General features: G+C 38.7%; 1 protein-coding gene across 1 annotated transcript in view; it reads left to right on the top strand.

The window, feature by feature from the left end:
* FBXL13 (F-box and leucine rich repeat protein 13) overlaps positions 1 to 26,748 on the top strand; it is a 238,177-nt gene that overhangs the window by 12,303 nt on the left and 199,126 nt on the right. Inside the window, exons 2-7 of the mRNA XM_055420161.2 lie at positions 6,880 to 6,983; positions 7,700 to 7,790; positions 18,729 to 18,796; positions 19,654 to 19,808; positions 21,167 to 21,276; positions 23,255 to 23,419. Coding sequence (XP_055276136.2) covers positions 6,880 to 6,983; positions 7,700 to 7,790; positions 18,729 to 18,796; positions 19,654 to 19,808; positions 21,167 to 21,276; positions 23,255 to 23,419 — 693 coding nt within the window. The remainder of the gene's footprint in view (positions 1 to 6,879; positions 6,984 to 7,699; positions 7,791 to 18,728; positions 18,797 to 19,653; positions 19,809 to 21,166; positions 21,277 to 23,254; positions 23,420 to 26,748) is intronic.

The following is a 26,748-nucleotide window of genomic DNA, read 5'->3' as shown; positions in this document are numbered from 1 at the left end:
AGTCGTGTCCGACTCTTTGCGACCCCATGAATCACAGCACACCAGGCCTCCCTGTCCATCACCAACTCCCGGAGTTCACTCAAACTCATGTCCATCGAGTCGGTGATGCCATCCAGTCATCTCATTCTTGGTCGTCCCCTTCTCCTCCCGACCCCAATCCTTCCCAGAATCAGACTCTTTTCCAGTGAGTCAACTCGTCGCATGAGGTGGCCAAAGTATTGGAGTTTCAGCTTTAGCATCAGTCCTTCCAATGAACACCTAGGACTGATCTCCTTTAGAATGGACTGGTTGGATCTCCTTGTAGTACAAGGGCCTCTCAAGAATCTTCTCCAGCACCACAGTTCAAAAGCATCAATTCTTCGGCGATCAGCTTTCTTCACAGTCCAACTCTCACATCCATACATGACTATTGGAAAAACCATAGCCTTGACTAGACAGACCTTGGTTGGCAAAATAATGTCTCTGCTTTTTAATATACTATCTAGGTTGGGCATAACTTTCCTTCCAAGGAGTAAGCGTCTTTTAATTTCATGGCTGCAATCAGCATCCGCAGTGATTTTGGAGCCCAAAAAAATAGTCTGACACTGTTTCCACTGTTTTTCCATCTATTTCCCATGAAGTGATGGGACCAGATGCCATGATCTTTGTTTTCTGAATGTTGAGCTTCAAGCCAACTTTTTCACTCTCCTCTTTCACTGTCACCAAGAGGCCTTTGAGTTCCTCTTCACTTTCTGCCATAAGGGTAGTGTCATCTGCATATCTGAGGTTATTGATATTTCTCCCAGCAATCTTGATTCCAGCTTGTGCTTCTTCCAGCCCAGCGTTCCTCATGATGTACTCTGCATATAAGTTAAATAAGCAAGGTGACAATATACAACCTTGATGTACACCTTTTCCTATTTGGAACCAGTCTGTTGTTCCATGTCCAGTTCTAACTGTTGCTTCCTGACCTGCATACAGGTTTCTCAAGAGGCAGGTCAGGTGGTCTGGGATTCCCATCTCTTTCAGGCTGTTCCACAGTTTATTGTGATCCACACAGTCAAAGGCTTTGGCAGAGTCAATGAAGCAGAAATAGATGTTTTTCTGGAACTCTCTTGCTTTCTCCATGATCCAGCGGATGTTGGCAATTTGATCTCTGGTGCTTCTGCCTTTTCTAAAACCTGCTTGAACAACTAGGGATTACCTGACTGGTAACCACCTCCCCACTGGGCCACGCACAATCCTGCTGGGCCTGGGATCCAGTGTCTTGCTCTCACCTTATACAGACTGTCTCCTCACCTGTCCAGTCTGCCTTAAAACTCCTCAAGTTCTGACCTTGAGGGGCATGTTCCCGTCCCTGGGGTCCCTCCTTAATGTTTAAAGCCAGTTGGTCCCTTTCAATAATCTTCAATATGTTTTTAGTTATAGGGTATCTAAAATAAAAATTTGGCACCCTCTACTTATTTTTTTGGGCTCCAAAATCACTGCAGATGCTGATTGCAGCCATGAAATTAAAAGACACTTACTCCTTGGAAGGAAAGTTATGATCAAGCTTGATAATGTATTAAAAAGAAGAGACATTACTTTGCCAACAAAGGTCCGTCTAGTCAAGGCTATGGTTTTTCCCGTGGTCATGTATAGATGTGAGAGTTGGACTGTGAAGAAAGCTGATCGCCGAAGAATTGATGCTTTTGAACTGTGGTGTTGGAGAAGACTCTTGAGAGTCCCTTGTACCGCAAGGAGATCCAACCAGTCCATTCTAAGGGAGATCGATCCTGGGTGTTCATTGGAAAGACTGATGCTAAAGCTGAAACTGCAATACTTTCGCCACCTCATGCGACGAGTTGACTCACTGGAAAAGACTCTGATGCTGGGAAGGGTTGGGGGTGGGAGGAGAAGGGGACGACCGAGAATGAGATGGCTGGATGGCATCACCGACTCTGTGGACATGAGTTTGAGTGAACTCCGGGAGTTGGTGATGGACAGGGAGGCCTGGCGTGCTGTGATTCATGGGGTCGCGGAGAGTCGGACACGACTGAGTGACTGAACTGAACTGAACTGAACTGAACTTAAATGTCCACAAGACACAGAACTCCCTTTACTTTCACATTTTTAACTTAGTAACATCCATAGAAACACATGCCAACACCATCTCTACTACAGATGGGGATGGTGAACATTTCTGAGATGTCACTTTGGACTTGTTTGGGAGGTTGGAGGGTAGGGAGGTAGAAGGGACTTTGAAAAGGGTTTAGGAACTTAGGCCACTTCCTAAATAAAGGCGTTTCTGTATGTGATGCTCACATTGCAATTTTAAAAGCAATCTCATCTGAAAAAAAGAAAGAAAAAAAACAGCAACAAGGTGTAGACTATATGTTGATTATGATCTGTTTGAAAGAAGACTGTGTTTTTGCATTTGCATATGAATAAAATTTGGGGGGATAGATAATGTGAAAAAAAATCCTCAAGTTCTGGAGGAAGATACACATGCAACACAATTTTGTTTCAGTGCATGGTACGGGCAAGGGAGGAGTCTTGGGTTTGTAGTTTAAAAATATGCTGGCTCTGTGAATCACTTGGCCCTTTTTTGCCTCTGTGAAATCCTGAAGGAAGAATATACCTGCCAAAAGCCAAGGTCATCCCTAGAGGGATTTTAGAAACACACTGAACTATGACTCTCTGACATATGGCCATCTGTGACTTTGGACACATGGGTGATCTTGCATGGGTTTGATCACGAATAACCTAACGGTTGTGAGGAGGAACCAGTCCTGGGTCCCAGTATGGAATTCTGGTGTCTTCACAGAGTGACTCTGACTTCATCTCTCACATTGGTCCTCCATTCCAGCCAAACTGGTCTGTGCTCCTGAGGCTCTGCTCTTGCAAAGAGAAAGACCCTTACCCTTTCCTTACCACTTGAAAGTTTCTCCAGCTTCATGTGTCCCACAATGCTTGTGTCCCACAAGCATTTGGCAGTCATTTTCTTCTCTGCCCTCAAGAAGAAATTATCTTCTATATTGCTATTTAGGCCCTTAGCATTTTTTTCTACTATGTTTATCTGGGTATCTAAAAAGATAAACAAGATTTGTTCTCTCAAGTGTCTTACATCTACTTATAGTTCTAATAGACAGTTACTATCTGCTGTTTAAATTATTATTGTATAAATTTCTCTCTCCTGACCATTTCCCACCAAATGCATTGGTCTTAATTTCTTCTAGTAGACTTGGTATAAAGTCAGCCTCTCTTCCTCTGTCATTACACTGGCCTTTGAATGGTATGAGGGAATGTTTTTAAATTTCTTTTCTCTTTGTCCAGTCATTTTTCTCTAATGGAAGTGATAATTAGCAGTGAAATGGTTTAAAAATGATGATGGCTTACTATCATTATTATCTATTGAGTATTTTGTGCTATGAAACAAGTTAAAGTTCTTTACATACATGAATTCACTTAATTATCAGGATAGCCGTATAACATATATACTTTTACTATCCCATGTATAGTTAAGGAAACAGAAGAACAACAGTTAAACCCAGTGGACTCCATTTATTGCATTATCTTGCTTCTTGAAAGATGGGTAGTAGTGTAAAGGAGTAGAAACAATTGTCCTGGATAAACTCTCATTTGTCCTCAGTACCCAGACATTTTTCAGAATATCTGAGAAATATTCTGGACTGAGATTAGGGAAGCAGAGCCAAAAGAAAGTGGAGGGTTGCACAATTCCTTTGTGAATTTATAAACCTGAAGACTACAACTAAGTCATGGTGTTTTTTTGTCCTTGACCATGTAAGTTTTTACTAAGAAGACTAGCAATAACAAAGCCCTACTCATTGTTTTTCAGACTCAAACACTCATCTTGAGGTCATGTTTTGCATATTTTGTCTCTGCTTATTAAGACCAAGTTAATGGTTTTACAGTTTTTATTTTCACTGAGCAGGAAAAAAAATCTGTTGATTCACTAACAGATAAGCATAAGAAATATGCTTTCTTATTTATATGGAGCTATGCACTATTCACACATTAATATATGGAACCTCAGATCTTTATTTTGCCCAGTGGGAAACTATGAACAATGAGATTTCTTATGTAAAAAGTGAACACTTGAAGTATGCTAGTTCTACATGACTTTTATTAGCAATCCAGAGACTTACCCTTTCAACCTGATTTGATTTCTGCAGGATAACTTTTCAGGAAAAGTAGTTTTCTGATCTGTGGAGCTTGGAAATATAAAGAAATAAGGAACTTCTCATATTCATTAATCAGATGGCAGTTTCCTTAATAATTTATTTTAAAGGTGATCTCCAGTAAGGCACTAGTTCTTAGAATTTAGTGTGATAAGAATCACCTGGGGAGCTAATCAAAATGCAGGCTCCTATGTCTCATCCTCTGAGACCAGGTCACTTCCCAGGTTAGGCTGATGCAGATGTCCTCTGGGTACCAGACCAGGATGAAGGGGAGGATGTGGAGCAGGGAGTGGAGGAGCTCAGTACTCTAGTGATCAAGGCTCAGAAGTGCTAGAATGCAGATGGGCTTTTCATCAGGGCTATTTAGGGAGCTGGCTGAATTTGTGTTATTGTTGTTGTTTAGTTGCTAAGTCGTGTCTGATTCTTTGCAACTTCATGGACTGTAGCCTGCCAGGCTCTGAAGTCTAGCCTCCAGGGAACAACTTCAATAGAAGGCTATTCAAATCCAGCTCGCCAACTTTGGTGAAAACACTGATCTCCTCTATCACAATATTCTTTAGGTTTGAGGGAGAAGGAAATTAGTCTGCAGATGGCTGAGTGTTCACTGTAAGCACCTAGGGTGGGGCTAGGTCAGGAGGCAGGGGTGGGGAGGGAGAGACATGGAGGTCTTACCCCAGTCCTAAAGGCTAGGTTCCCAACTTGCAGGCTGCACGCTAAGAGGGGAACATGGATTCACTGAAAGGGGGGAAATGTGTTGTGCAGGTTCAATCAAGAGACATGATCCTCTTTTTCTTTGAAGGAATACTGTGAGAACAGCTGGGGATCTAATACAGGACCCCAGGCCTGCATCTATTGACTTGGCCCATGGAGGTGGGAAGAACTCTGCTTGACTGGAAGGTGGAATTATTTTGTTCATAAGAGAGAAGAGTAGGAAAAAATACACACGCACCCAGAAGACCTACCAGTGAACTAAGAGGCAAAGAGAAATGTCTAAGGATTCCAGGTGGTTTCTGTGAGATGGGTGCTGCAAATCCCTTTCCTCTGTCTCAAATGGAGAGATATTCTATATATGTCTCACCAATACTTTAATAAGAAGTTTCTTCTTTTGGGAGGAACTCATAGAAGAAAATAAGATGGCAGCAACTTTCTGACATTCCATATATGTGACTTAAGGGTTATCTTAGATATAATCCAATAAGTCATTTGTTTATCAAGTATATGAACTGTGCTACAGTTTTTCAAATACAACCCTGAAAATGTTATGAACGATAAAATTTGAAAGCATTTTTAAAAGGATTTTTGAATTCACAGTAGATTTTGATTTTGATGTTGAATTTTCTCAGTCATTTTCATGGTTGAGTCTGAGGAATTTTTCACTTTAAAAAGGAGTTTCTCATAGCCAAGACATGGAAGGAGCCCAAATGTCCACCAACAGATAATTGGATAAGGAAGATGCAGTATATACAACCAATGGAAAGCTACTTGGTCATAAAAAAGAATGAAATAATGCCATTTGCAGCAACATGGATGGATCTGGATATTATCATACTAAGTGAAGTAAACCAGAAAGAGAAATACAAATGCCATATGATATCACTTATATGTGAAATCTAAAATATGATACAAATGAACTTATTTACAAAATAGAAACAGACTCACAGTCATAGAAAACAGTTACCAGAGGAAAAAGGAAAAGTGGAGAGAGACAAATTAGGAGTTTGGATTATCAGATACAAACTACTATATAATATAGATAAACAACAAGGTCCTAATGCATAGCACAAAGAATTATATTCAATATCCTATAATAAACCATAATGAAAAATTATATACATATGGATATATGCATGTATGATTGCTAAGTCACTTCAGTCATGTCTAACTCTGTGCGACCCTATAGACTGTAGACTGCCAGGCTCTTCTGTCCATGGGATTCTCCAGGCAAAAATACTGGAGTGGGTTACCATGCCCTCCTCCAGGAGATCTTCCCCACCCAGGGACTGAACTCATGATGTCTCCTGCATCTACTGCATTGCAAGTGGTTTCTTTACCACTGAGCCACTGGGGAGGCCCATATGTGTGTGTGTGTGTGTGTGTGTGTGTATCTGCCTGCAACGTGGGAGACCTGGGTTCAATCCCTGGGTTGGGAAGATCCCCTGGAGGAGGGCATGGCAACCCACTCCAGTATTCTTGCCTGGAGAATCGCCATGGACAGAGGAGCCTGGTGGGCAACAATCCATGAGGTCGCAAAGAGTTGGACATGACTGAGCAACAAAGCACAGCACAGTATATGTGTGTATATACACACACACACATATATAGCATTTTGCTGCACACCAGAAACTAACATAACATTGTAAATTAACTATACATCAATAAAAAAGGGTTCCTCATATTTAAAATTGGTAGAAACCATTGATCTATGGTAATCACAACTATGCCTTCAATTGGACTGTAAAGTACTTCTCAAGTAATGCAAAATACTGTGCAATGACTCTGTTGCCATTTACAATGGATTTTTTTAAAGAGTAAAGGTAAACTGCATTTTGTTCTGGTCATTTGGTAGCACCAAATAAATATAGAGGGGGTATCGATAAGGCACATTTACTTAAAAAACTGTCACATTATTTGACTTTGTAATTGACTGAACAGAAAGTCTATCTTTTGCTTAGGAGGAACATGAATATCCAGACACACTGATTCTACTTCATTTCCCCAGGCTCTGTTATGTGGTCTACTTGTTACATGTCCGGAGGATCCTCTGAGGTATTTAGAGGAAATGATCATTGGAATAATGGAAAATGGTCTTGAAACTCTACTCTGGTGAGTAATGTTTTGATTAATGGTAGGGAGATATTTTATTTTGAAGATAAAACACTCATTGTATAGTATCCAAAGAGGTCTTGCTTGGAGGGATTGGGGGCGGGAGGAGAAGGGGACGACAGAGAATGAGATGGCTGGATAGCATCACCGACTCGATGGACATGAGTTTGAGTGAACTCCGGGAGTTGGTGATGGACAGGGAGGCCTGGCATGCTGTGATTCATGGGGTCGCAAAGAGTCGGACACGACTGAGCGACTGAACTGAACTGAACTGAACTGAGGGAGATGTTTTATTTTGAAGATAAAACACTCATTGTATAGTATCCAAAGAGGTCTTGCTAATGAATGTTTCCAATCTTAAGATTATTAAAGAATCTTTGCATGGGCTTTTAAATCCCATAAACTTCAATATTAGCAATTTCTCCACTGGTTCCTAACTCAGAAACATAGCACACTGTTATCAAGAACATATGCTCATAGGGCAGTTCATTTCAACTTGAGGATGAGGACAGAGGCATGTCTTCTTGGGGAGCTCAGCAGAATTGTGAGGGGGAGTGATTTGAAAAAGTTCTCCAGGTGATTCTGACATGTTTCTCCCAAGGGGAAGTATTTTTCCTCCCCTTCCCCTCCATCCTTTAAAATAACAGATTTAATTATGCAACTAACAACTATGAAATGAAATGATTTTTTGACTACATCTTATGATTTTATTAAAGGGATATGTGCATTGATCCATTAATGAAACCAAAAATTCGGAGACTGACTGAAACTTACCTGGAACAACTTTTTGGACTGGATGATCAGCTGGTAAGTATTATTACCCAAACATTCTATGCTATATGTCTTAAGTTTGGATGGAAGCTCTCAAATAGATTTTAGATTTCATGAGAGGTATGAGGTCAAATTGTTTTTGAAATTGAGGACAGTCAGGAAAATGAGGGAATGTTTCATACATATATACAAACACACACACAAAGCAACACCCATAGTAACCTCCCCAAATTTCCAAGAAGCATTTGAATAGGCAGTTATTATTCATCTGTCTGATAAACTCTTCCCATTAAATTTCCCCCTTTATCCTTCTGCCCCTCTCTTGCATCTTTACGATGATAAAAAAAAAATAACATTATGGAAATCTTTAAAGGAGGATAGTTTCTTTCCATTCTAATCTACTTCCTCTGTATTCCATCCTCCTCCATTTTCTTTGCTGTCTGTCCAGGAATTATGCTACAAAGATATGGCTGAAACATTAATAAGACCTAACTTAAAAGCCAGACCAACTTAATAAGAGGAACAACCAGCTCCAACAGTTGGTTTTGATCCTGTAAAGAGGGCAAGGAAGTACTGCAGGATATGGAGACTTTTAGAACAAAGATTGTGTAACTGAGAGAAGCTAAAATAACCAAAGGCATGTGGGGAGAGAAACAGCAGCATGGATTAGATGTGTGATATCTCTAGATCCCTCACCAGTGTCTCGGTGAGCGTAGGCAGGGCTAGTTGCTGGTGAAGCCAGGCATTGAAAAGTGGAATCAAAGTCATGGTCACAGTGAGTGCTGAGAGCCAGGAATGAACTGAAGAGTCATTTAGAAGAAAGGGTGGAGGGGCTTCCCTGTTGGCTCAGTGGTAAAGAATCTGTCCACCAACGCAAGAGACTCAAGTTTGCTCCCTGATCCAGGAACATCCCACGTGCCTCAGAGCGACTCAGCCCATTGGCCACAACCACTGAGCCAGTGCTCTAGAGCTGTGGAACCACAACTATTGAGCCCACGTGCTGCAACTGTTGAAGCTCAGTGCCCTCGAGCCTGTGCTCCGCAACAAAAGAAGCCACTGCAGTAAGAAGCCTGTGCAATGCAGAGTAGCCCCTGCTCGCTGCAACTAGAGAAAAGCCCGAGCAGCAACAAAGACCCAGCACAGCCAGAAATAAAGTGTTAGTTGCTCCGTCATGTCTGACTCTTTGCATCATGGACTGTAGCCTGCTAGGCTCCTCTGTCCATGGAATTCTCCAGGCAAGAATACTGGAGTGGGTTGCCATTCCCTTCTCTAGAGGATCTGCCCCACCCAGGAATCAAACGCGTGTCTCTTGCATCTCCTACACTGCGGGTGTATTCTTTACCACTGAGCCACCAGGGAAAACAAATTTAAAAACTTGTTTAAAAAAAAAAAAAAAAGAAGGATGGGTAGAGAGTAACATTGGATCCTAACCAGTGTCTGCAACGAGAGATAGAAATAGAGGGGTGGGATATTTCTGTCAAGCTGGGATGATTCTGAGGCACCAATACACTGGGATGAACCCACTTGTTTGATCATAGATGATCTGCATCATGATATGTGAGTCTCAATGACTTTATCAAGCACAGAATTTAGATCTACTACGGAGTACAGACATCTGCAAAGTGTGTTCTTGGAGGTGTTTTGGGGAACCTCAGGAACTGGAGAGGAAAGACCCAGGGGATGGCATTCTGGTCCTCTCCTCCTCACCCTTTATCCTCTAGAATAGTCCTGCATTGAGAATAATGTCACATGAAAAAAGCTTGAAAACCACTGCTGTAAGATACCAAAATTATTAAAAACCACTGATCTAGAAGGGTAAACATTGTCAATATTTTGAAACTGACCTCATAAAACACAATCAGATTGTGTCCAATGTCTAGCCAAAAGCCTATAGAGAATCTTTAAAAGTTTGCACAGAATTCTAAGAGACACTGTAGCTACTTCAAATCTTAAGTTTCACTTGAAATTCTCAGAGATATTTCATGACATTAAAAGTACAAAATATTGGCAGCAGATCCAGATTTAGAATGGGATATGACAATTCACCAAGGCATAGAAAGAATGCCCACTTCATAAGTCAGAAAAAACAGAAACTAGATATAACTTTGCAAACTGTAAATCTGTGTTGTTCAGTTGCTAAGTCGTGTCTGACTCTTTGCAGAGTCTATCTCCTGGAGTTTGCTCAGATTTATGTCCCTCGAGTTGGTGATACTATCTAACCATCTCATCCACCACCATCTTCTCCTTTTGCCTTCAGTCTTTTCCAGCATCAGGGTCTTTTCCAATGAATTGGCTCTTCACACCAGGTGGCCAAAGTATTGGAGCTTCAGCTTCAGCATCAGTCCTTCCAATGAATATTCAGGGTTGATTTCCTTTAGGAATGACTGATTTGATCTCCTTGCAGCCCAAGGGACTCTCAAGAGTCTTCTCCAGTCCCACAATTCACAAGCATCAATTCTTTGGCGCTTAGCCTTCTTTATGGTTCAACTCGCACATCCATACGTGACTACTGGAAAAAAACAGCTTTGACTGGTAAAATGATGTCTCTGCTTTTTAACACATTGTCTAGGTTTGTTGTAGGTTTCTCTCCAAGGAGCAAGCATCTTTTAATTTCATGACTGTAGTCACCATTTGCAGTGATTGCTTCCCTGGTGGCTCAGTGGTAAAGAATCTGCCTGCAATGCAAAAGATGCATACAGGAGACGGAAGTTCAATCACCGGGTTGGGAAGATCCCCTGGAGAAGGAAATGGCAACCCACTCCAGTGTTCTTGCCTGAAAATTCCATGGCCGGAGGAGCCTGGCAGGCTACAGTCCTTGAGGTCACAAGAGTCAGCCACAACTTAACGACTAAACGATCCCAAGGCATTTTAAATTATAGTACACCAAATAAACATTAGTTTTGTTCCCCATTCATTTTTCTTTCCTATAGTTATAACTGCTAGTCAGAGAGATTTTAATGTTTTGATAAAAACGTTTTACAGATCACAAACAATCGCACTTTTCCGCGTTGATAATTAAGAGTGCTTTGCATGGTTTCAGCATTTTTTTATGGTGCAGTCATTATCATGGCTTCACACTACACAGTCCTGCACAGCAAGGACAGCCTGTTTACATGCCAATTTTAATAATAAACATTTGTTTGTTATTCTTTGCCAAGAGAAGAATGAATACAAGAAACCATAAGCCAAACAATTATAAAAAGATAGAAAAATTGTTCTCATAACAGTAGATAGTTTAACTGTGTGTTCCAAGATGAAATAATTGTCTATTGTTAAGAAGGAAAAATAACTTCACAGACTTGATTCTTATTTCTTAGGAAATGAAATCTCTAGATGGGTCTACTAATTACAAGAAGAAAAGGCATTTATAGCATTAAAACATTTTTATTACTTATACATAACTCAAAAGTGAGAGTATATAATAATCCTCCTCATTCAGCGTAAACAATAATCAATATTTTGCCAATTTTCTTAATTATTCTCTTCACCTTTGGTCTGGAGTATTAGAAAGTAAATCCCAGGAGTTGTATTACTTTTACTGGTAAATACTTCACTGTGCATCTTTAATAAGAAATGGCATTTTTAGAGAATATTGTACTCAGTCACTCAGTCATGTCCAACCCAGTGGACTGGAGCCCACCACCCTTTTCTGTCCTTGGGATTTCACAGGCAAGAATACCAAAGTGGGTTGCCATTTCCTACTCCAGGGGACACCACTGAGCAACGACAACAACAACAACTCAAGGGGATCTTCTCTACCCAGGGATGGAATCCACATCTCCCGTATTGGCAAGCAGATTCTTTCCCACTGCACCACCGGGAAAGCCCTGATAGAGAACACAGCACAGTGCAAATGTCTATGAAACGTAATGAAATGAGCAACAACTCCTGAATATCATCTAGTACTGACTACATTCAGATATATATATATAGACTCCATATTTAGTCCATATTTGGGTTTTCCAAATTGCCTCAAAAATGCCTTTTTACATATGGCTCTGTTAAGTTGAAATCCATACAGGGTCCACATATTATACTTGGTTGTTACGTATTAATATCTAATATCTCTAGTAATCTGCAGTAGTTCTTTCTTCTTTTTTCCCCATGCCACTAATTTATTGAAGAAAACAGATCAGCTGTCATGTAAAAGGTCCCACGTTCTCATTTCCTCTAATTCCTTTCATTTGTTCTGTTTCTTGTATTTCCTGCAAGTCTGCAGGTAGAGCTACAAACTTGATATTCAGGTTTGTTTTTCCTTTTGTTCTCTGGTAACAAGAATACTGCAGAGTGGATGTTGGGTTCCTTCCAGTGCCTTGCATCAGGAGGCACCCATGGTCTGCTTGACCAACTTTTAATGAATCTTGATTCCTACAGACATTAACTAATTGGTTATTAGTTTCATCCTGCTGCTGCTGCTGCCAAGTCACTTCAGTCGTGTCCGACTCTGTGTGACCCCATAGACGGAAGCCCACCAGGTTCCCCCGTCCCTGGGATTCTCCAGGCAAGAACACTGGAGTGGGTTGCCATCTCCTTCTCCAATGTGTGAAAGTAAAAAGTGAAAGTGAAGTCACTCCGTCGTGTCCGACCCTTAGCGACCCCACAGACTGCAGCCTGCCAGGCTCCTCCATCCATGGGATTTTCTAGGCAAGAGTACTGGAGTGACTTGCCATACAATACCTATATAATGGTTTTGAAATAACTATACAAGAGGACCATTAACCACAGAACTATGGAAAGCAGTTTAAGAAAATTACTCAGTTCTTTTTGCTTTTAAGATGTATATATCCTACCTAGTATTTTCATTAAAATAATACTTTTTTGTTATTTAAAATAATAATTGTTTGTGTTGATGGTCATCTTTACTTTCTTTGCTATAATTATGCTTTTTCAATTATTTCTAACATTACATGATGGCAAAATCAAAGCAATAAAATGAGGAGTATTCAGGGAAGTACTGCTTCCTTTCCAGCCTCTTTACCTGCTCTATTCCATCCCTTTCTCTAGGTAACCAATTTTAGTAGCTTTGAGTGTATCTCCCCATTGTTATTTTTTAAAAAAATGTGAGCAAATACACTGCATCCCCCCTTCCCTTTTACTTCTTACACCGAAGTATCAGACTGCATACAGTCTTTTATTCTTGCTGGCAGAGAGAGCACTTTGTTACCAAACTTTAAATGAAAGATACAGACTTAAAAAAAAAATCTTACTGATACAACAAACAAAGCTTAACTATAAAAAGGAAATTTGGGGTTTTACTACTTTGGGAGAAGCAGACAGACCTTGTTGCCCAAACGAGATAACCATATCCCATGTCCTTGCTGGTTTACAAAAGTGTTTGTTTTCTTATGAGAGTGGGTGGATTACTGTTTCCTGAGCAGGCATTAAGATAAGTGTCACTGTAATCTGGAAGGAATAAAAATTTTAAAAGTATAGAAATAATGAAGATATGCAGATATGCATATGAAGATATGGAGATGATACTCCTTTAATGGCAGAAAATGAAGCGGAACTAAAGAGCCTATTGATAAAGGTGAAAGAGGAAGTGAAAAAGCTGGCTTAAAACTCAACATTCAAAAAATAAAGATCATGGCATCCTTGATGCCTATCACTTCATGGTAAATAGATAAGGAAAATGTGGAAACTGTGTCAGATTTCATTTTCTTGGGCTCCAAAATCAATGCGGACAGTGACTGCAGCCATAAAATTAAAAGATGCTCGCTTCTTGGAAGAATAGCTATGACAAACCTAGACAGTGTATTAAGAAGCAGAGACATCACTTCGCCAACAAAGGTCCTCATACTCAAAGCTATGGTTTTTTCAGTAGTCATGTATGGATGTGAGAGTTGGATCATAAAGGCTGAGCGCCAAAGAATTGATTCTTTCAAACTGTGGTGCTGGAGAAGACTCTTGAGAGTCCTTTGGACTACAGGGAGATCAAACCAGTCAATCCTAAAGGAAATCAACCCTGAATATTCATTGGAAGGACTGGTGCTGAAGCTCCAATACTTTGGGCACCTGATACGAACAACCAACTCATTGTAAAAGACCCAGATGCTGGGAAAGATTGAGGGCAAGAGAAGGGGGTGACAAAGGATGAGATTGTTGGATGGCATCACTGACTCAATGGACATGACTTTGAGCAAACTCAGGGAGATGGTGAAGGACAGGGAAGCCAGGTGTGCTGCAGTCCATGGGGTTGCAAAGAGTCAGACTTAGCAACTGAACAACAACAACCAATGAAGATATGAAACTAGATTCATACTGTTTACTTTAGGATAAGTTTAAGTGTAAAGTTAAGTAATAGTAGTTAATGATATGGCATAATGTATGTTTTTCTGCTATGTATGGCATTTGAGAGTTCTAAAGAACATCTTTGTAAGGTTTTAATTTCATTTAAGTTGTTTCAAGGAGTTTCAGTTCACTTTAGTTCAGTCAGTCGTGTCCGACTCTTTGCGACCACATGAACCGCAGCACACCAGGCCTCCCTGTCCATCACCAACTCTCGGAGTCTACCCAAACCTATGCCCATTGAGTCAGTGATGCCATTCAAGGAGTTTACCTAATAAAATTTGCAATAGACATTTACATGTTTAACAAAAATGGATTTTTCCAAGTGGCACTGAATTAAATATGTTTATTAAACATAGCTCTAAAATACAAAGAGTAGTCACTGTTTCCCTCCATGTACAAAAGCCCCTTGGGCATTAAATAGCATTTCAATAATATTGAGGTCAAAAAATAAAACTACTCATCATGAGAAATCTAACATCTTATGTCATGCCATGATACCTATGTTAGACCCTGCTCACTTCATTAAAGGCACGGTTTTTTTTTTTTACTATTATTGTTTTCACTATTAACTTTCATAGCCTGTGAAAAATAAATATTTTAGAACTGGGAGGGATTTAAATTAATTCACTCCACCCTGTCTTAGTCTGTTCAGGATGCTATAGTGAAAATATCATAGACAAGGTGCTGGTAGATCTGGTGTCTTGAGAGCCTGCTTCCTGGCTGATATACTGCCATCTTCTTGTTATAATCTTACATGGCAAGGGGAGACTGAACCCTCTGGGGTCTCTTCTCTAAAGACACACTTCTTATTCATGAGAGCTCCATCTTCATGACCTAATCATCTCCAAAAAGCCCCACCTCTAAATACCATCCATTACATTGGGGATTAGGTTTCAGCATATGAATTCTGGAGAACATAAACATCCAATCATGTGAAATGCTGTGCTGGATGAATCCCAGCCTGGAATCAAGATTGCAGGGAGAAATATCAACAACCCAGATATGCAGATGATACCACTCTAATGACAGAAAGTGAAGAGAACTAAAGAACCTGTTGATAAGGGTGAAAGAGAGAAGAGTCCATTTAGTCAAAGCTATGGTTTTTCCAGTTGTCATGTACAGATTTGAGAGTTGGACCATAAAGCTGAACAATGAAGAATTGATGCTTTCGAACTGTGGTGCTGGAGAAGACTCTTGAAGAGTCCTGGACTGCAAGGAGATCAAATCAGTCATTCCTAAAGGAAATCAACCCTGAATGTTCATTGGAAGGATTGATACTGACACTAAGCTCCAATACTTTGGCCATCTGGGGTGATGAACTGACTCATTGGAAAAGATCCTGATACTGGGAAAGATTGAAAGCAAAAACAAAAGAGGGCAAGATGGTGGGATAGCATCACTGATTCAATGGACATGAATTTGAGTAAACTCTGCGAGATAGTGAAGGATAGGGAAGCCTAGTGTGCTGCTAGTGGTAAAGAACCTGCCTGTCAATGCAGGAGACATAAGAGACAGGGGTTCGATCCCTGGTTTGGGAAGATCTCCTGGAGGAGGGCATGGCAACCCACTCCAGTATTCTTGCTTGGATAGTCCCATGGACAGAGGAGACTGTCAGGCTACAGTGCATGGGGTTACAAAGGGTCAGATATGACTGAAGCGACTGAGCACACACACAAATAAAGTAAGTGTCTTCCAAAGTTTAAAATTAATGGGACCAGTCACTACTGACATTAAACAGCCATGAATTTGGTATGTTTGTAAGCTAGAATTAATGATTTGTAATGGAATTTCCTTATCCTTTCATTTATTTCAAAATTTCCCCATAAAATTAATTAATTAAAAAAATTTCCCCAGCTCTCAGCAACCTGGGATACAAGTAAGAGTGCTGATTTGATGTTGTTGTTTAGTCATTAAGTCATGTCTGACTCTTTTTGCAACTGCGTGGACTGTAGCCCACCAGGTTCCTCTGTCTGTGGGATTTACCAGGCAAGAATACTGAAGTGGGTTGCTGTTTCCTTCTCCAGGGGATCTTCCCAACCCAGGGATCAAACCCCCTGCATTACCAAGCCACTAGGAAAGCTCAACGTCTCATTGCTAACAGTATTGATATCCCAAATTTCCCTGCTTCCAGCCCCTATCTGGGTAACACAGAGGTTGGTTTTTCCTTAAAATTCCAATCAGTTGCTCCTGGGAATCCCAAAGCTGTTCTGTGTGAATTCAAGAATTCCAAGATTGTTTCTGTCCCAAACCTGTGAAACCATCTAAAGGTGGAGTCATAGTGCTGCTATTCTTGACTTCCTGAGAGCTTTGATGTCTAACTTCAGTTGGAACTTCAGGCTTCTTTAACCACAAATCCTTACGATGCCAAAATAGCACTCCTTTCTCTGGATTCCTTGCTCTACTCAAACCATACCTGGTGGTCACACTGTTCAAAAGAGATAACTTTTATAACTTTTCTGAAAATGTCTAGTAAGTCAAACCTGTACTTCAAGACTAAGGCCACATTTATTTACATGCCCAAATAGTACCATGGTGTAGCAAGAACTTAAAACCTTCCATTCATTTTCCCACCAGTTTTGAAATAAAGTGCTTCATGATAAAACTTTATTTTGAGGGTCTGCATTATTTCAAAACCTGGCATAATGTAAGATTTTGGTAGGGAATACTTTTATATCACATGATTTCCAACTTTCAAAATTTAAAGTTACATGAAATTTGATGGCACTGTGCTGTGTGTGCTGTACAGAAGTAGGGGAAATGCCTTTCTTTATTTTGCATTGTACACCTCATAAGTGCAAGTTTTTGGATTTTGCTGTAGTCTCTTCCTCCATAAGGCTCAGACCCACAATCCATGGGGCTGAGACAGATGCCATGCAGCTCCCCCTGCACCAACCCCAATACTCTGATTTGACTCCTCTGGATTCCTTTCCCCCATGAAGATCAGAATTTAGTAAAGAAAGACTTCAATAACTTATGTTCTCCCCTCACCACAGACAATTTACTTGTAATCCCCATTAAAAGCAAGAATTTTCAAATGTCGTTGAACACAAGGCAGAATATCAGGGGGCACATAGGCCTTTCTTAATATGCCTAAAATTGACTTCATGATCAACATGTGCATGCTGTATCTATTAACTTATCAAAGCACTTACAGCAATGAGCAAAGGAGAAAAATGCTTGGCTTAGAAAAGTAGAATTCTGAATTCTGGGAAGTTGGTATATACTTGAACCAAACTTATCTCTACGCTCAATAGTTATGATTATAACAGTCCCTTGGACTGCAAAGAGATCAAACTAGTCAATCCTAAAGGAAATCAACCATGAATATTCATTGGAAGGACTGATGCTGAAGCTCCAAAACTTTAGTCACCTGATACAAAGAGTTGACTCACTGGAAAAGACCCTGATGCTGGGAATGATGGAAGGCAACAGGAGAAGGGGGCAGCAGAAGATGAGATGGTTAGATAGCATCACTGACTCAGTGGACATGAATCTGAGCAAATTCCAGGAGATAGTGAAGGATAGGGAAGCCTGGCATGCTGTGGGCCATGTGGTTGCAAAGATTTGGCCATGACTTGGCGAGTAAACAACAACAAATAAACAGGTAAACATGTGGCAATAACAAGAGAAAACCATCATTCACACTTAACAGTAGCCATGTACCTATAATAAATAGTTAAGAACACAGAGAAGGCACAAAAAATTTCAGCAATCCTTGGAGAGCTATTCCCACATTAATGTGTGTTATTGTGAGTAACTGGAAGTGATGCTTGCGTCTCTTTCAGGGTATTCCACAGTTTAGACTTTTAACTTACATAGTTTTCCTAATCCTGCTTGTTAAATGAGGCATTCTTATTTACTTTTTAAAACACAGAATCTCCTTTTCTACTTTGTTTTTTTGAGTTTGGTTTCATCCCCAATTTTATTTATTTGTATTCTAAAAATTTTATTGGAGTATAATTGATTTACAATGTTGTGTTAGTTTCAGGTGTACAGCAAAGTGCATCAGCTATATATACACATATCCACTCCTTTTTAAACTCTTTCCCCATATAGGCCATTACAGAGCATTAAGTAAGTGTTCTGTGTTGTACAGTAGGTCCTTATCAGTCATCTATTTTATATATAGTAGTGTGTATATGTCTGGAGAAGGAAATGGCAATCCAGTCCAGTGTTCTTGCCTGGAGAATTCCAGGAACGGGGGAGCCTGGTGGGCTGCCATCTATGGGGTCGCACAGAGTCGGACACGACTGAAGTGACTTAGCAGCAGCAGCAGCAGCAGTGTGTATATGTCAATCCCAGTCCCGCAGTTTATCCCTCCCTCATTTTCTACTCTTGAGAAGGCAAAACCATTCAACTTAATAGTGACTAGCCAACCCCGGTCCAAAAACTCTGTACTCCTATCAATATAATAATGCCATAGTGTTTACCTTAAAATGCTTTAAAATAAGTACAATATAATGAAATTTTAAGCTGTGATTTTAACTTAAAAAAATAGGCATGCACAGTAAAATTCCAAAATATATAAATGGTCTATACTTCTTCTAGAAGTCTGTTCCTATCTCCCCAATTCTACTTCCCAGATGCAATCACTGCTCTCATTCTCTTGTATATCTTCCAGAGGTAGCCTGTGCATTCCATTTATTTCTAATGCTTGTTATTTCATGTCTTTCTTCATTTTAGGTGACTCCAGAATTAATGATAAAAGCATGTACTTTTTATACTGGGCATTTACTGAAGACCCACTTTTAGTAAGAACATGAGTTTTATATATTATTCCCTCCTGTTTGTGTTCTTATTCTAGAGATTCTCCATATGAAGAACAACTCACTTTTGGCCAGTTGTACTGATTTTATCTATTTAATCTTGTTTTTACCATTTTATATTATATATTTCTTTTATATTTATTCAGCTTTTACTTAGTTAAAAGATAGTCTTTGCTTCTTCAAGGTACCACTTTGTCTTTTTTTAAATAGAACTTCAAAACTGAAAGTACAGGTCTATAATCCCCTTATCTGAAATCCTTGAAGATAGACATATTTGGAAATCTAGATTCCCTTTCTTAAAATTTTTTTAGAAAGGAACTCTCTGCACACACTGTGTATTATATAACATCTTCAGTTGTGTCTGGGATGGCATATTGGAACCAAACATATCTGAACACATTAGTATTTCTACAATAAAACGTATTTGTATATTGCTAAGTGAAATGAAGAAATACTATGAACCATTATGTGTCAGATTCTGAGAAATTTTGATGCAAAATTAGTTTAGGTCAGGTCTAGCTTTGCCTCTAAATAGGTTATGGGAGAAAAAAAAAAGTTTCAATTTCAGAGCTTTGGGGGCTTTAGAAATGTAGACAAGAGAAATGCAAGCTTAAGAAAATGCAAGGACTGACTGTAAATAAAACAATACAAATAATTTAACAACCTCTTTGAAGCTGTGGTTTTTGAGGAGGTAAAGGAGGCCCAGTATATTACTTCTTCACTCTCTCAGTGAAGTAAATACATTATTAGTAAATTAGTAAATACATTATTAGTAAATATATTATTTACTAATATATTACTGTAACTTCAAAATATTATATTCCTGTATTTTCTGCTTATAGCACATGGAGAGAGATAGCAATACCTACTGTAAATGAAGATGGCCTTCTGGCTGAAAAAATGGGAGCAGCAATAGTATATGATAATTTCAGACTTAAAAAACATGTATTACATCACTGGCACTCTTATGTGAAAAATAGAAAAGAAAAACTTAGAGGTAAATCCTTATATAGTAACAACTGGCTTTTGTTTTCATGGATCCAAAGTTTCAACGAACTTAACAGTTAAACATAACTTGTACTAGAGAATTTATTATTTTTATGTCTAGAAAACTGTCATGAATTGTAAAGTCACTAATTTAAAGTATTTAATGAGATTTGTCTCAAAGAGTTTTAGTGTAATAGAAAGCAGGCGTATTTAAAATAAAATTCTATATCTATTTGTGTGATATATATACAAGTTTCAATATAAATAGGGAGCTACTATTAACTTTATTTTACAAAATAGAGAGTTGGGATAGATAGGTAGATGGACAGGTGGATATCAAAATTGACTATTTTTTATAAACAGCTCTTTATTCTTTATATTTTATTTAATGAATTTCTGAGGAAACTTGAAGAAAAATAATTTTCTTTGACTTAAACCCTTGATAGTTGCAATGAGTGGACAGTGGCTCTTCAGAGCAGGAATAGAGATTTCATCCAGCTAACTACATATTGATCTGTTTATGGCTGCTGCAAATCAGTAAATCCTTTCCTCTTGATTGGCTCCTGTTGGTACTTCAGAGTGGATTCTGATGATTTTAACATAAGGGTGGTGGTGGTGGTGGTTTAGTCGCTAAGTGGTGTCCGACTCTTGCGACCCCATGGACTGTAGCCCACCAGGCTCCTCTGTCCATGGGATTTTCCAGGCAAGAATATTGGAGTGGATTGCCATTTCCTTCTCCAGGGGATCTTCCCAACCCAGGAATCAAACCCAGGTCTCCTACATAGCAGGCAGGTTCTTTACCGACTAAGCTAGGTAGTGGGTCTCTATTTCTGAGAGGAAGCAGTTAGCTATAGTTAAGAATGATGGACAGGGAGGCCTGGCGTGCTGTGATTCATGGGGTCGCAAAGAGTCGGACACGACTGAGCGACTGAACTGAAGAATGGTGTCCCCAAGGCCTGCCTTAATCATCCTCCTTCCTGGCCTGGCCCCTGTGTTTGAACTTTGGACCCCTGCTTAAACATAGAAATATATATATATATATATCGCAATCTATTTAATCACAGGGTATTTAAGTACTATCTCATGACTCTATTTCTATGAATAACTCTGGAAGTTCTGGTTTTATAAAGAACAGATTTGTTAAAAAGGGAATGCTATATAACAACATTTTGTTACATCTATAATATCTTAATTTATAAGGGCAAAGGTGATGTTTACAAGTGCTATATATTGCTGTCAAAAGTAATCAATTTCAGATGCAATTAAAATAAAAACTATCAGATGCAGCATTGTTTCATATTATAAACCTGATAGAATATTAATTATAATACTGTGTAATTATATACAGTAATCATGCATTTTCTTCAGATGCACTACTGCAGATACAGAAGATGTTCCACTGCTACAAGATGATAATGACCCTAAATAAATGGAGGGATAGAGCAAGATATAAGTTTAAAAAGAGAGAAGATGAGCTGGTATGGCATACTGTAAACTTAGTTTTTTTAGAAACTGAACTTTGTTGTTACATTGATGTTGTTTCAGATAATAATGCTATGTGTATAAAACACTAAAGACTTGAATATTATATACTTTTAATGGGGTCCTTGTTCTTTTAATTTAATAATCTAAATGCCTCCTCACCTACCCAAAATATTTCCTAATAAATTTTGCTCTTTCATTTGAAGTTCAACATCAAGGAAAAATCTTTTTAACATTTCACTTAAATTTATTGATAAAGACACTAAGAATTTTGTTTAAGCAAGTGTTTAGGTGGAAATAAATGTTTAAAGTGGAAGAGAAATGGTTTGATATGATTATAATAGAAATAAATGATAAAGACTAAATTTATTCTTTTCTAGATAAGATTACATTTATATCTACTCTTTTCAATATCCGGTTTAGTAAATTAAAATCTTAATACTAAATTATTTTTAAAACTACTAAATTTCTACACTTGAATCATTCTTAACTGGGACACCTATTAGAAATTAAAGCAGTCAAAACAGAGGATCCAAGCAAACTCCTCCAAACTTATAATAATAAAAACATCTCTAGTTTGCTTTAGCTATCAGTATAGTAAATTATCATTTAATGATTTTTTAGAATATTCACAGTAACTACTAGGAACAGATACGGAAACAAAACATGCTGGAATATTTTGTAGTTACATTATTTAGTATGTAATGCTTTACTAATAGTCTGAAATATAAAGTTGGGATAAATAGGAAAGAGAAAAATAGGAAGAAATTAAACCCTGTTTTATGGTTCCTGGTGAAAAGGTAACTGTGTGACCAGGCTGCCATTTTATATTGCCTTAAACTGAATGCCCCTGAGAGAAGGCAGCACTGTTGTCTTTAACCATCCCCATATACTAAACATAGTGTTTTGTAGTAATTGATATATATATATAAATATATATGATAGTGTATATTATATATGACATAGTAATATTATCCTTAATATAAGTGAAAGTAGTGAAAGTGAAGTCGCTCAGTCGTGTCCAACTCTTTGCGACCCTATGAACTGTAGTCTACCAGGCTCCTCCATCCATGGGATTTTCAGGCAAGAATACTAGGGTAGATATGTATTAAATAGTTAATTGAGTATTTAAAGAACATGTTTTATTTTAGCTGTGTGATTTCTTGGCCTAACAGTACTACTGCGCTCATTAGGGTGGAGTAAGGATGGCAGGTGCCTGCCGGGAGGAGAGAGCTATGTGCGAGCTCTCCATCGTGTGCTCTTCCTTAGGCTCTGATATGTACATATATTACAGCAAAACTGTGTGTGTGTATGGGTGCAGCACTTATTTACCCTTTAGGGTTTTTTTCTTGATTATGCACTTTAAATGAATGTATTGAAAGTAAATATGGGGGTTTACTGTAATGATACATTAGGCAATTCTCAAAATTCTTTCCTTCTGACATTTTTTAAAGAAAAACATTTATATATATATATATATATATTTTTTTTTTTTTTTCATCTTTGGCCATGCCACACAGTTTCTAGCATCTTAGGTTCCTCAACCAGGTACCTTAAACCTGGGCTCTTGATAGTAAGAGGGTGGAGTCCTAACCATTGGACCAGAAAAGAAGTCCCCTGACTCACCTCTTAAAACTCCAGGGTAACCCTTACCCTTCCATGCCCCAAGTATCAGTTCTGTCATTACCAGAACTTTGACTCTGTGGGTTTCAGCTTTCTCATTTCTACAAGAGAAGGCTGGACCACATCTTCAAGGTGACTGCCTATGCCAGTATTGTATGACAACTAGTGGAAATGACCTATAATGCTTTGGTGATTCAGAGACTATTACATATGCTCTGGACAATGATAATTTATATACTGACAATGATGATAATAATGTTTAATTGGTACTATCATTGTATCAAGCATTGCGCTTTATATGTATCATCTCATTTAGTCCTTACAACAATCTGTAAATTATTTTCATGGCAGATGCTAAAGCACGAACTTCAATTACAAAAATTCTCCAAGTTAAAATTCAAAACAAATTCTAAAGAAGAACACCTTTTTCCTGAACAATTTGTGTCTGAAGGCTTTCTTGTAGGTGGGATTCTTGAATTTGACATTTCACAGTTACCCAAAAGAGCAGTATTACAGGTTCGTATGAATTCATGTCTTAACTAGTTGTTTTGATAATATTTTCTTAAAGAGTGGTTTTATGAACCTTGTATGAATGATGGAAACCATATTTTGAAAAAAAAAATTGTTTTTACAACTACCTTTGGGCTATCTCAGTATTTGGAAGTCATCCATTTGGATGGCTGTAAATTGTTATAATAATAAAAAAATGGAGAAATTATTTTTTTTTTACTTTTTTTTATTTAATAAATGGTACAAAGCACAATGCCAAAAACATTAACAGTTAAAATTTCACCAAATGAAAAAATACTATAGACTACACAGTTGTAAAAAGCTACATTAAGTTATTTTACAACTGCCTCAAGCTGCAAAAAGAAAAAAAAAAACCCAATGCCATAATAAGAATGAAAAAAATGTCTTTCTTTCTTTCCTTATTCAAGAACATGTTGTCATTTAAGGTACAACAGATTTTAGATACTTCACTACATACCTTTTAATCGCTAATCCCTAATCCTTTAAACTTAATGTTATAGCTACACTCTGGAATATAAATGGGACTTGTCATAATGCAACTTTCAGTTAGTTAAATATATTTATACCACTCATCTTTCTTCCTTAGATTGTGAGTTCATAAAAACAAGAATCATGTATCTATATCTTATAACTCATTGAACTGATCTCTGAAATAATTCCAACTGGTTTTTCTTTGAACTCCTATGTGTTGACTGGAGAAGACTCTTGAGTGTCCCTTGGACTGCAAGGGGATCCAACCAGTCCATTCTAAAGGAGATCAATCCTGGGTGTTCATTGGAAGGACTGATGCTAAAGCTGAAACTCCAATACTTTGGCCACCTCATGCGACGAGTTGACTCACTGGAAAAGAGTCTGATGCTGGGAGGGATTGGGGGTGGGAGGAGACGGGGACGACAGAGAATGAGATGGCTGGATGGCATCACTGACTCGATGGACATGAGTTTGAGTGAACTCCGGGAATTGGTGATGGACAGGGAGGCCTGGCGTGCTGTGATTCATGGGGTCGCAAAGAGTCGGACACGACTGAGCGACTGAACTGAACAGAACTGAATGTTTATTTACATTGTAAGCACCTGAATTTTCAATTCATTTCAGATTATGCCTTAAAATATTTTTTATCACTTTACATATAATGTAAGAACCTAGAAAGAGTACGCTTTCATCTTCCCCTTCCTGTGTTTCATGCTATTATTTCCATGTACTGTATTTTTATGTATTTATAAACCCTACACTAGAGTTTATTTTTCCTTTAAACAGTCAATTATATTTTATCCAATGTGTATTTTTAATGTTTAACAATCTCAAACAGGAAGGTTGCAAGTGCAATACAATGTACTTTTTTTTCTGAACGACTTGAGAGTAAGTTGCTGACATGATAACCTATCACCCCTAAATATTACAGGAGTTTTCACTATAAACAAGGGCATCCTCTTGAAGTCAGCCATCAAAATCCTTGGATCTAATTTGGGTATCCCCTGTTGTCCCAATAATGCAAAAGGATGCAATCCAGAATCACACAAGAACAGCTGATTACCATGGTCATTCATCTCCTTGAGTCTGCCTTTCTTTAATTTTCATTCCCTTGACATGACGATCAGGCCAATTTTATTGTAGAAGACCTCTTGTTTTAACTTGTTCTGTTTTCTCCAGAATAGATTCAGGTTCTGAATTTTTATTAGAAATACCACAGACATTAGGCTGTGCTCTTCTCACTACATGATACAGAATTTGGATTTGCCCAGGATTGGTGATTTCACAGGTGATTGCTTGTTTAAGGTGGTGTCTGCTTCTCCACTATTCAACTGCCATCTTTGAAATGGATATGCATTTTGTGGGGAGGTACTTTACAATTATATAAATATTCCCGTTCCTCATCAAACTTTCAGTTTATTTATATCCGTATGACTCATGGTTTTCTATTTTATTCAATGAGATATAATCTGTTACTATCACTATTTATTTTGGTGCTCAAATTCTTCCAGATTCAGAAGTAGGAGTCCTTTCAAGTTGCCTTCTATGTCCCTTTGACATGTAACTATCATCCTCTGAGCACTTCCCTACTTTATAGCACAACATGATATCACCAGATCAGTTCAGTTCAGTCGCTCAGTCGTGTTCGACTCTTTGCGACCCCATGAATCACAGCACGCCAGGCCTCCCTGTCCATCACCAACTCCCGGAGTTGACTCAAACCCATGTCCATCGAGTCGGTGATGCCATCCAGCCATCTCATTCTCTGTCGTCCCCGTCTCCTCCCACCCCCAATCCCTCTCAGCATCAGACTCTTTTCCAGTGAGTCAACTTGTTGCATGAGGTGGCCAGAGTATTGGAGTTTCAGCTTTAGCATCAGTCCTTCCAATGAACACCCAGGATTGATCTCCTTTAGAATGGACTGGTTGGATCTCCTTGCAGTCCAAGGGACTCTCAAGAGTCTTCTCCAGCACCACAGTTCAAAAGCATCAATTCTTCGGCGATCAGCTTTCTTCACAGTCCAACTCTCACATCCATACATGACCACGGGATAGTTGATACCAAAATCAGATTGATTATATGCAGCCGAAGATGGAGAAGCTCTATATACTCAGCAAAAACAAGAACTGGAGATGATTGTGGCTCAGATCCTGAGCTCCTTACTGCAAAATTCAGACTTGAAGAAAGTAGGGAAAATCACTAGGCCATTCAGGTATGACCTAAATCAAATCCTTTATGCTTATATAGTAGAAGTAACAAATAGATTCAAGAGATTAAATCTGATAGAGTGCCTAAAGAACTGTGGACGGAGGTTCATAACATTGAACAGAAAGTGGTGACCAAAAAGATTCCAGAGAAAAAGAAATGCAAGAAGGCAAAATGGTTGTCTGAGAAGGCCTTGCAAATAGCTGAGAAAAGAAGAGAAGCTAAAGGCAAAGATATATACACAGTTCCAAAGAAACAGCAAGGAGAGATAAGAAAGCCTTCTAAAGTGAACAGTGCAAAAAAATAGAGGAAAACAATAGAATGGAAAGGCTAAAGATCTCTTTAAGAAAGAGACACCAAGGTAAGCTTTTCATGCAAAGATATGCACAATATAAGACAGAAACAGCAGTAACCTAACAGAAGCAGAAGAGATTAGGAAGAGGTGACAAGAATACACAGAAGATCTGTACAAAAAAGTCTTAATGACCTGGCTAACCATGATGGTGGTTATCCTGAAGTGTGAAGTCAAGTGGACATTAGGAAGCACTACTAGGCACAAAGCTAATGGAGGTAATGCAATTCCAGCTGAGCTATTTCAAATCCTAATAGATGAATCTGTTAAAGTGCTGCAATCAGTA

This window comes from Moschus berezovskii, chromosome 3, assembly GCF_049115385.1.
Source record: "Moschus berezovskii isolate FMDL1 chromosome 3, NW_MosBer_1.0, whole genome shotgun sequence".
Taxonomy (NCBI): domain Eukaryota; kingdom Metazoa; phylum Chordata; class Mammalia; order Artiodactyla; family Moschidae; genus Moschus; species Moschus berezovskii.
This window is presented reverse-complemented; position numbering and strand designations above follow the sequence as displayed.